This window comes from Ptychodera flava, chromosome 15, assembly GCF_041260155.1.
Source record: "Ptychodera flava strain L36383 chromosome 15, AS_Pfla_20210202, whole genome shotgun sequence".
Taxonomy (NCBI): Eukaryota; Metazoa; Hemichordata; class Enteropneusta; family Ptychoderidae; genus Ptychodera; species Ptychodera flava.
The window spans coordinates 34,316,655-34,329,241 of NC_091942.1; the positions used below are offsets into that span (position 1 = coordinate 34,316,655).

Sequence of the window (12,587 nt, forward strand, 5' to 3'; positions counted from 1 at the left end):
ATTTTTTCTGCCTTGAGACTTTTTGGCACAAAAATTTGATCACATCATTAAATGGGAACTATAGTTAAACAAATATTGTTCTTATTCACTTTCCTGTTACCGTTTATAAACCGAAATGGGATTTCCATCCCCTTGTGCATCAATACGTATGGTAACAGACAGCTGATCCGGAATCTACGAAACTGGTGTTACAAGTTAAACTCTGCAAAAAGGTCCGTGTGAACTACTCGTATGGCTTAGTTTATTGGACAATATTTAGGGGTCATTACACAAAGTTTGGGCGACACCGCGTCATATTCGAGTGATGTGTCAGTATATTATCATACATGCATGCTTTGGTTGTGACTGTTTTCCTATGGACGTTCCGAAAATAGAGACGAAATCAACTTGCTTCTCACTGTACTCACAAAAAGTTGGTTGCTAAGTAGTGATGACAACCGTATCACTTTTTGATACCATTCCGCTGTTTCACTTCAAGGGAGGGTTTATGGCACACTTTTAAAGCGAACAATTTGAATAGTAAGATGCATGTCGACATAGGTTTTCACAATTTGTAGATTTATTTTGAGCTTAAAATGGCGGTAGAAGTAAAACATAGGCTGAAGTGTATAAACTGAGTATGTTTTCGTGGTTTGAAACGAAATCCTCATCCCTTCCTGAAAGTTATGAGGCCAACCAAAATCGGGTCAAAATATTCGCGCCGCGCCAGCGTTCGATTTTAAACTAGATCGAGCATGAACACTGAGAGCATAGAGTTAGAGCAAGCAGCTTTGCTACATATATGAATTCGCAGTGGATTTAATAGCCGTACCAGTCAGTTTATCAGCAAGAATTAAACATGTCCTCAGACGTCAAATATGCCGAATTTACCATCTTAGAAAGGAATTTGAGCGGATTAGAAAAATGTGAAGTGAGTACACTGTAAGCTGTAGCATCGTAACTTGTTCGTGATTTTGTTGCTGTACGAATAAAACATGTCAAACGTATTTACATAGTCTGCTCGTATATTTTAGTTTTTTGCTTGCCTAAATAGAACTAAACTTCTTTTAACAACCTAAACGAAAGTTTGACTTTCCCCAGTATCTTACATTGTATCCAAAACCCGCACCGGACACGATCATGCCCTGTGAATCTCACTGACAGGTACAAATCGGAAATATAATATGAGCACCTTGTCTGTTGCGAGTATTTTCAGTGCAGTTGGATTTTTGTGGCTCATTTATGGCTGTAAACGACGTAATTCACCACCTAGATACTTAAACTCATCAACATGAAACTTGTTATATCATTAAGCACTGTCAGCCGGGACAGTAATCTTCCGAAGTTCAGCAGCGTAGATGACATAGAAACACCGCACCATATGGCCCGTGAACGATCATGAAAGGTGTCGATAAAACATAGAAATTTAAATTTTCAATGCGTTCGTTTGTATGTTTTTGGTATAACTGTACTTGTGCCTACGTGCAATGCCTGTGAACTGACTGCAAACAACAAATTTTGGCCATAATCACAATGACGTTTCGGAGTGTCACAAGTCTTATTCGCTTAGCTGTTTTACATGTTTATGATTTCAACATACCAGCGAAGATCATGCGTACGTGTAGCTGTAAGTAGTTCGGTTACAGTGGAAAATATTTCGTATTTTAACTAGTTCAAATAGGGTTCATATCATTACCGTCTAAACGATAGAAGAATGCATACAGGGAAGTGGTCTCATGCTAATGGTCACGAATTGGTTAAACACACGCCGCCAAGTTACGGGCAAAGCATGTATGATAATATTTTGTATGCTTTGCTGTGTGCAGGATACATTGTACAGCATAGCTAAGTGAAACGTGTATGGTATCATTTTTCCAGCATTATTGTCATGAATTAGTGTTTTTGTTGATCCGCAAGGCACGTGGTGAGTGAGTGTCTAAAATTCAAATATTGTTTTAACACTCTGTAAACTGTAAACTGTAAACTCAGTGTAATCGCACCAAGTACATTTTAGTTCTGAGAGTCTATACTGTAACGTAATTATCATGTAAGCACTTCTACAATACTGTATAGAGATTGATAACTTTTAAACGAAAATCGTAACGTGAATTAATGCATTAGCTCTCCCTATCATCAACCTCTGTTTTTACTTCGCTGTCACAACGAACCAGAGTGCAAAAATGGTTCGAAATGTTATTTGCTACAATGTTTAAAAAAACCAACCAATGAACTACAGAACCTATAATGAGTTACTCAGGCAATTTCAATGGTATTGTCCAGGGTTCAAATTGCCCGGGTGCAGTCTGCACTCGTGCATGTAATATTGCCGTGGCGCAGGTAGACTAAAGGATAATCATGCATGAGCCGATTGGAACTAGCCAAATCAATGTGTTCCGTCGTTTTCATAGTGAAAATCTTTACGTATAAAATGTTTCGTTGAAAAGTCAAATAAAATTAGATCGATTCTAATAGCACTTGTAACCTCCACAAATGTAATAATCTCCACAAATGTAATATCAACCACAATTGTAATAAAATGCACAAATAAATGTAATATCGCCCATAAATGTAACAAAAATCACCATAAATGTATAAAAACACCAACCACAAATGTAATAAATTGGTAACCATAAATGTAATAAAAAAAACACCCATAAATGTAATACTTATCAACCATAAATGTAATAAATCTATTTTGTCGTTGCAATTGAGGAATTAGCCCTTAAATATTGATCTATGTAATAAGGAAAGCAACTCCACACATTATTCATATCTTGATTGTTTGCGTTTTAGTGTGTTTGTACGTATATTTGAAAGTGTATTTTACGTTTCACTGTTTTGTGTATAGAACTGATTGGCCACGGCGAGACACAGCTGTAATATGAATGTCAGTGCAGTCTCTACTCCAGAGTGGGGAAGACTGTGTAACACTACGATCCTTTAACGCCGTTTTTTCGAAAATTGCCGTACTTTCTTAATCAATTGCCTTCAATTCGTCTTCAGTGGATAAATTGTGTGGAATAATCGATAGATTGTCTGTATTCCTATGTTGTCCCACTTGAAGTTTGTTCCTTCAATAGGGATGCCAGGATGTCTAATTTTGCTCTACTATGTTCAAGGTTGTGTTCGTATTGTGTTTTACTAGATTGAAATATATGTTCTCGTCAACATGTTTTGTGTCGTAAGTTTCTGTTATAAGGTTTTATATTTCTCTGTTATTTGTTCTGAGTCATCACTGTCATAAACTTTGTGTGGTATAACTGGTTGACGAGTTATTTTGACGCTTCCTTATTATGTAATTATCAGTGTCTAGAACTGCTGTTCCACTTCCATTATCTAACGGTTTGATCAGTACTTCGCCGTTTTCTGATAGCGTTCTCAAAGTATTCTATTCTGTGTTTCGGAAAGGAAACCTAGTTTCAGGAAAGTATGCAATAACATTACACTAGTCTTATTAAAGTTATTATTTACTCAGGGCATTGATAAACAAATGATCACATATGCAAGTTCAAGTTTATTACATTTATGGTTGAGTTTTATTACATTTATGGTTAATTTGTTTATTACATTTGTGGTTGCGGGTTGTTACATTAATGGTTGACTATTTTTATTACATTTGTGGTGATTTTATTACAATTGTGGTTGATATTACATTTGTGGAGATTATTACATTGTGGAGGTTATAGCACTTACGACAAATTAATCTCTGTCATGATACTATAGACATCAATGACTAAGATTCGGCGAATGCTCTTTTGGTCGGCGATGATAACATCCTTACGACACAAAACACGACCCTGTATGTATAGTCAAAAACATACGCACTTTTCATATTTGCAAAGATGATATTGAAAACCCTGCATGGTCGCAGTTATGTATGTGTTCGCTCCTTCCTCTTCAAAAAGAAGTCGTGTATACTCTTATACATGGCAGGAAACAGTATGGTAGCAGATCAGAAATGTGTTGGATTAATAACACACAATTACTCCAGGTACAAAGTAATTATATCTGTTACTTAAGTTTCATGCATCCTGCAATCATCAGACAGAAGAAGCATATACTGGATACACTATATATATAATGATAATGATTTATATATAAATATAACAACCGTTTGCCGGATCATTAATTATTTTATTCAATGGTACTACCTTAAAGGCTATGTTGCACGATGATTGGCATTCTACTGTCTGATGATTGCAGGATGCATAAAACTTAAGTAACAGATAAAATTACTTTTGTACTTGAAGAAATTTGTGTTTTTATATATATATATATTATATATATATATATATATATATATATATATATATATATATATAATATATATATATATATATATATAATATATAGGTGTTTCCTCGTACTAGCAAACAACGGCCTATGAGGAACGACCCAAAATAACAATATATATATATATATATATATATATATATATATATATATATTATATATATATATATATATATATATATATATATATATATATATAACAATGTTTTGCGTCTTTCCTCATACTGGCAAACTTTGCATTTCAGTGAATATACTGAAGTTGATATCCGCATGATTTTATTGAAAATATACAGAATGCTCAATGACCAATTTCTCTGTCTTATTTGAACCTTAAATCACTTCTCACAGAAACTAAACAAACGTCGAGAAGAACTGCAAGTCGGTAAGTTAACATGTCCTTTACATCATAGACTGTCCTTTACATCAATAGAAGTGGATACACTTCATATATAACAACTATTTGCGGATCATGAATTATTTAATTCAATGATCCCACCTCAAAAGCTATGTTGCACGAAAATTGGCATTTTCTTTGCCGGAATAATGTGAATCCTTAAACATTTTAGGATATGTCGTAATGACTGTTCTTAAATATGCACTGAGTGCTTCTTATGTGTGTAATTCGGCATACTGTATAGTAAGCAGCCTTGTTTGTTAAAGTCGCGATATAGTATAGGTGACGTATAAAATCTTCCCGTTTTCACAGATGATTCATGTGAGACCGTTCATTGTGACTATTACGCATCTTGCAAAGGTGGTCGTTGCATTTGTCCGACTGTTTGCTACTATTTGCTCCGCCCAGTCTGCGGAAGTGACGGACGAACTTATGACAATGAATGTGATTTGCAATCCAAGGCATGCAAAGATCAAACCAACTTATATGTTGTCCATGAAGGTGTATGTGAACCTGAAGGTTAGTTAAATCATACCTGAGAAAAATCAAAAGGTTTACACTGTTACAATTACGACTTGAATGTCGATATATACAAAGAATTGTAACCAAATTTTACGCAAAGTATTTTCGCCAAAGGAAGTGGTTCTTGAAGTGCTATACCATTTGCCCGTTGAGCATTTATACTGTGAGGCTACCAAACCCAAGACGGTATATAAATTAATTCCTAAAATGTCAGTTTCAGTTCCCCTGTGTCCTGATGGGAGTCAGCCAGTGAACTGTCATATTGATCCTTGTCAAGTGACCTCGAAGACATCTTTGACAGTATTTAATACTATCATTTTCTTTGCATGAGTAGACTGCTAAAAGTTGATACACATCATATATAATGATATATATATATATATATATTATATATATATATATATATATATATATATATATATATATATATATATATATATATATAAAACAACATTTGCCGGATCATAATTATTAGCTCACGTGTGTAAACACGTGGGCTATTGTCATAGCGATGTCTGTCTGTCTGTCCGTGTGTGTGTGTGTGTGTGTGTGTCTGTCTGTCTGTCTGTCTGTCTGTTTACACGATAACTCAAAAACGCCTGAACGGATTCAAGTCAGATTTGGTACACAGGTACCATATGCTACTTGCAAGAACTGATTAGATTTTGGTTAGTGTGGCTTGCATATTAATGAAGTTATGCAATATTTTTTTTTTCCTTACAATGGTTTCCCTATGGAGACGGTAATGACACTGTAGACATATATCAAGAAACACTGCACGAAATTCATGAAACTTTTCACAGATGACAATCTCACAACATTATGATGATACTGTGAGTGCCATGTCAATTGTCTGCTCAATTGCATATTTAATGAACTTTTGTTATTAGTGACATAACTCTGAAATTCCTGCACCAAACATGATGATACTTGCAACAAATATTGATCTGATATATATCTAATTATACTTAGAAGCATTAGGCAGTGTCAAGTTAATAAATAGCTCATTTGCATATTTTATGAAGGTTTGTAATTAGTCATATAACTCCGAAAGAACTTCACCAAATGTGATGAAATCTGCTGCAGATACTGATCCGACTGATATCTAACTGTAGTGTACAGCATTTAGTAGTGTGAAATTAATTAAGGGTTCATTTGCATATTTAATGAACTTTGTAATTAGGTATATAACTCTGAAATTACGGCACCCAAGTCAGTGAAATTTGGTACAGATATTGTTTTGATAAATATCTAATTGTACTGAGAAGCATTTGGCAGTGTCAAGTTAACAAATAGGTCATTTGCATATTTTATGAAGTTTTGTAATTAGTGATATAACTCCAAAATAACTGCACCAAATGTGATGAAATCTGCTGCAGATACTGATCCCGCTGCAGATACTGATCCGACAGATATCTAATTGTGGTGTAGAGCATTTAGTTGTGTGAAGTTAATTAAGGGTTCATTTGCATATTTAATGAACTTTGTAATTAGTGATTTTACTCCATAATTAAAGCATTAAATTTGATGAAACTTGCTACAGATGTTGATCTGATAAATATCCAATTGTACTGAGAAGCATTAAGCAGTGTCAAGTTAATGATTAGCTCATTTGCATATTCCATGAAGTCTTATAATTAGTCATATAACTCTGAAATAACTGCATCAAATGTGATGAACACTGCTGCACATACTGATACGACAGATATCTAACTGTGTTGTAAAGCATTTAGTAGTATAAAGTTAATTAAGGGTCATTTGCATATTTAATAAACTTTGTAATTAGGTAATAACTCTGAAATTTCGGCACTAAAATTTGGTGCAACGTGCTACAGATATTGACTTGATAAATATTTAATTGTGCTATGAATCATTGAACAGTGTCAAGTTAATGTAGGGTTTATTTGCATATTTAATGAACTTTGTAATTAGTGACATTACTCTAAAATTACAGCATTAAATTAAATAAAACGAGCTACAAAGGTTGATCTGATGGATATCTAATTGTCCCATAAAGCATTGAGCAGTGTCAAGTTAATTGACAGCTCATTCGCATATTAAATAAGTTTTGTAATAGTGATTAAACTCTGAGAGTACTGTGCGAAGTTTTAAAAAACCCTGCTACATATAGTGATAACATATATCTCATTGTTCTGTGAAGCGTACTACTATTAATGAACCTGTTGTAAAACACGTGAGCATATTCAGTTCATATCTGGTTTTATTGAATGGTCCTACCTTAACGGCTATGTTGCTCGAAAATTGGCATTTCCTTTGCGGGAATAATGTGGATTTTCCTTTAACATTGTAGGATTTGTCGTAATGGGCTGTTCTTAAATATGCAGTGAGTGCTTCTTATGTGTGTAATTCGGTATACTGTATTGTAAGCAGCCTTGTTTGTTAAAGTCGCGATATTGTATAGGTGACGTATAAAATCTTCCCGTTTTCACAGATGATTCATGTGAGACCGTTCATTGTGACTATTACGCAACTTGCAAAGATGGTCGATGCATTTGCCCGAATGCCTGCTACCTTGTGAACTACCCAGTCTGCGGAAGTGACGGACGAACTTATGGCAATGAATGTGCTTTGCAATCCAAGGCATGCAAAGACCAAAGCAACTTATATGTTGTCCATGAAGGTGTATGTCAACCTAAAGGTTAGTTAAATCATATCTGAAAAAGTACAAAAGTTTTACACTGTTACAATTACGACTTGAATGTCGCTGTATAGAAAGCATTGTAACCAAATTTTACGCAAAATATTTTCGCCCAAGGAAATGCAATTTGACCTGTGGTTTTGTAGGGCTAAACCATTTGCCCGTTGAGCATTTATACTGTAAAGCTATCGAAGCCAAGACAGTATATAAATTCCTAAAATGTCAGTTTCAGTTCCCCTGTGTCCTGATGGAAGTCAGCCAGTGAACTGTCTTATGGATTCTTGTCAAGTGACCTCGGAGACATCTTTGACAGTATTTTAATACTAGCATGTCCTTTACATGAGTAGACGGTTAAAAGTGGATACACTTCATATATAGCTACCATTTGCCGGATCATGAATTATTTTATTGAATGGTCCTACTTTAAAGGCTATGTTGCACGTAAATTGGCATTTCCTTTGGCCGAATAATGTGAATTATCCTTAAACATTGCAGGCTTTGTCGTAATGACTGTTCTTAAATATGCACTGAGTGCTTCTTATATGTGTAATTCAGCATACTGTGTTGTAAGCAGCCTTGTTTGTTGAAGTCGCCATATTGTAAAGGTGACGTATATAATCTTCCTTTTTTCATAGATGATTCATGTGAGACCGTCCGTTGTTACTATGACACATTTTGCAAAGATGGTAGATGCACTTGCCCGACTCACTGCCCTTTTGCGTTCTACCCAGTCTGCGGAAGTGACGGACAAACTTATGAAAATGAATGTGTTTTGCAATTCAAGGCATGCGAAGACCAAACCAACTTATATTCTGTCCATAAAGGTGGATGTGAACCTGATGGTTAGTAAAATCATACCGAGGAAGTACAAAAGTTTTACACTGTTACAATTACGACTTAAATGTCACTGTATACAAAGCATTGTAATCAATTTTTACGAAAAATATTTTCGCCCAAGGAAGTGCAATTTGACTTGTAGTTTTCGTAGGGCTATATCTTTTTTGTTTGAGCATTTTTAGTGTAAGGCTATCGCACCAAGACGGTATTTGAATTTCATTCTAACATGTCAGGTTCAGTTCCCCTGTGTCCCGATGGAAGTCAACCAGTGAACTGTCTTATGGATCCTTGTCAAGTAACCACGGAGACTTGTGACGCTTATCCCGAATCTGAGTGTCAGGCTGATTACTGTGGTGGATGCAACGTTATCTTTGTAGATGAGTTTGGAATCCAAGTCAACTGCGGTAAGAGCAGCTGTTGTGAAACCCCTCCTAAGTCTTTATTTACATCTGCTTTGCAGGAACAAAACTATGGAAATCACTACAGAAACACATTATGAAAAACGGGAGCCACGTAAATTTAACAACAGCAATTATGTCGACTTCCGAAGTGGATGGCTACGACAAGAGGGAATGATTACTTCGCCATTTCATATTTCATTTAGGCAGGACATGTAAACATATGTCTGGCCAATGCTGTAAAAATAATGATAAAGCAAAATAACTTACAGACTCAAAATGTTCTACGCAGAAACATGACTATATTGCAGCTGAAAAAACGCTTTCATCGGAACCAAACGAAGATTTGTAAGTTCTCTCAGTCATAGTCAGTCGGTGTATTCTGGTCGTTTTTGAAGCTGTTGTATTGAACAACTAATGGCAACAAAATGTTGTAAATAATGCCAACAAAATGTTGTAAACTTCTAGCCTTTACAACGATTTGAAGTGTTAGAAAAAATTTACCCTATCTTTTTCGAAACTTTGGATTATTTAAACAATAACCATGGATAATTTGCTGCGACGAATGGCAAAATGCTCCATGCTGATGCCCTTCAGTTTGTATAACTAGAAGAGATATTTCATTATAAGGTAAACCATTGCGATTAAACCGTTTTATAACTACAGGTGCAACCTGCTGTGCAAACAAAACAATTGCCGCCTTCCGCCTATGACATTGCCGATGTCGTCATTGGGGCGCTAAAGTTTTGGAAAAAAGATATTATCGGTGGCCTTACGCTCTGATTTTGTTTAGCTTCTGATGTGTTTAATTATGCTCCATAATAATCCTTGTTTTTGAATGCAAGCTCAAGGAAAGATTTGAAAGGCCCAAAATGCGGATCCACGTGTGCGAAGGCAGTGCGCACGCCGCGTGTCTGTGCGAATCATCCGAGCGTCACGTGCTAACATAACTCTGAATTAAATCAACCATTCGACTTCATACTCAATCGCGATGATGTGAGTTTCAAAACAGGTGACAATTTTGCGCTTGGGTTAAGCCAGTGTTTTGTATAAATTGGTTATTTAAACAGTAAACTACCCTTAACGACGGGTGTGGGGTAGTGACTTAGAGGACCAGTAATGGTAACTTTTGATAATTTTTTCACCATTTTTGTTTTTAATATCGACCATATCTCCTTGTTCTAATTCCCAAACCTTGTTAATATACACAATCACTACAGGGTGTAAACTGCATTGTTATTATTGAAAAGTGACTTCTGCTCCGGACTAGAATTCAAATGTAATCAATAATAGTGCATTTTACACATATAGACGCTAAGTTGACAAGCTAAAGAATGGGTGTTTCAATATTATTTGGAGAGTAGAATAAGAAGTCGTCATTGATATACAAAACAAAAATAATAAAAATATCATGAAAAATTACATGGTTTCTAGCATTACTGGCCCTTTTTTACCGTTTGATTGTTTCTCTTCGGAAAGGTAGCGCACTATGTTGAAAGCACTATTAATATGAAAAGGACTAACCCTTGAAATTGATAATAATATCTTTATCTCTATCTTAAAATGTCATCTTTATACTGGCGATAACGAGTGCATATATATCTGTCAATTATGGCGTGGAAGGTTCAAAAATGACTTTTGTCTCTAAACGAGAGCTCGCCTGTGTTCCGTCTGTGCTGTATTGCGAATATAGCAGCCGTTACTTTCACAACTTGACAATAACTTTGGTGTATTTTCAATAAACTGGTATAATATGATATCCAACATAACGATTACCTTACTACTCGATTCTTTTACACGCCTAGATTCTGACAATGACACGCGAGCTGATCCTGATGTACCATAGCAAGAGCCGATATTGAGTGAAAAAATTGAGTAAAAAACAGCAATTCCTGTAACTTGGCACCTAGGTAACTCTCGTGCATGAAATAGAATCGCTTATGAAGTGAAACATAGATTATAGGAAATATGTATGTTCGATGTACAGCTCATATTTGATCCCTTTTGTTCTTGCACCAGCGGATGACATTTGTGAGCTGCCTGCCGAAACAGGATCCTGCAAAGCCGCTTTTCCACGATGGTTTTTCGACAAGACGACTGGAGAATGTCAAGAGTTTATGTATGGAGGATGTTGGGGAAATGGCAATAACTTTAGGCGGAAGAGAGAATGTGAGCGGGCATGCAAAATACCAAGAGTGAGTAAACTTTTAAAAGTAATCAAAATCCCTTAATGGAATACCCTTATGCAACAAGTAGCTCACATTTGAAAACGCACTGTTCTCTAAGGTATATGAAAAGAAATGGGGTGATTTCAATCGGCCTCTGTTAATTACAACTTATTGTATTTTGTGGGATCATGTTTAATACCGGTAAGAATCGTAAACATTAGTTGCAAAGGTGACTCAAAGGACTTAAAACATGGAATTTATATTCTCCCGTCAGACAGACTGTCAAAATCTGTCAAGAGTGAATTTTTATTTACTATTTCTTTTTTCTCTCATAAAAACTCTCTCTGTGCAACGTTAGGTTTGAGTTTCCCGCTTCTAACAGGAATATCGAATTTGCGGGCATTGTTTCCGATGATCTTTCATATGTTTTCACCTTGACATAAACACAATAATGCTATTATCGTTTATCATAATCTTTCATCACTCTTATAATATTGTAATGCATGTACAACGTATAAACAAATTTTGCAGGATTCAAAAGACGAAAGACCATGTGATTGCAAACTTGTGAAAGAAAAATAGATATCTTCTTTCGTTCACAGAGCCCAATGAGTGCAGCAGGTCCGAGCTGTTTAATATTTCATGATAGACCTTTTAAAACTACTTGTGGTATTTGAATGGAAAGTAAGATGTATAATAGTAAGGTTTTTGCGGAAATGCACTCAGACAGAAGGGCCGTGCATCGCCTGACGCCAACGCTCCTTCAACATCCTCGTACTTCATTTGCAGTATTTTCATTTGTTACCTCACAGTACTAGACAGTTATCCTCATGTGAGCGTCTGTTCTAATCTTTTTACAGAGCAACAGTCGAATTTTGCCGTAAACAGCTGTATGTAGACTTCGAGGAACAGATGATGTCTGCCATAAATTGATCAAGAACATCAACAAATTTTAAGTCACGTTATTAATGACGGCAATGTCATGTTTGCACACCGATTATTATATCTACTAAACCAATTTATGACGATGCAGTGCTAATTTTCTACAAGCAATTTCTCGCTTAATCTTGTTAATATTCTGCATAATTAAACAATCCTGCAAAACAGCATGAATTGAGTGTCATGTGTTGGCGATTATTTCTGTCAGAGAAGCATTAGGACCACACCGTAAAAAGCGGATGACGGCCTAAAGCCTAAATTCAGTACATTAGGCAAATTTGTATCAACAGTATCATATGTACAAATTTTGTTTCTGGCGCAAACAATCATGCATCTACCACAATCTTTTAAAACATTTCACAATGCCGACCCGCAGATTCTATTTGTCATAATGGTTT

At 35.6% G+C, this 12,587-nt stretch overlaps 1 protein-coding gene across 1 annotated transcript; it reads left to right on the forward strand.

Annotated features, from left to right (window-relative positions):
* Positions 1 to 8,527: 8,527 nt before the first annotated feature.
* LOC139151975 (PI-actitoxin-Axm2b-like) lies at positions 8,528 to 12,344 on the forward strand. Its single transcript, XM_070725042.1, has 4 exons — positions 8,528 to 8,689; positions 8,918 to 9,088; positions 11,102 to 11,277; positions 12,111 to 12,344. The coding sequence occupies exons 2-4, from the start codon at positions 8,965 to 8,967 to the stop codon at positions 12,132 to 12,134; spliced, it is 324 nt and encodes a 107-aa protein (XP_070581143.1). The 5' UTR covers positions 8,528 to 8,689; positions 8,918 to 8,964; the 3' UTR covers positions 12,135 to 12,344.
* Positions 12,345 to 12,587: the final 243 nt, after the last annotated feature.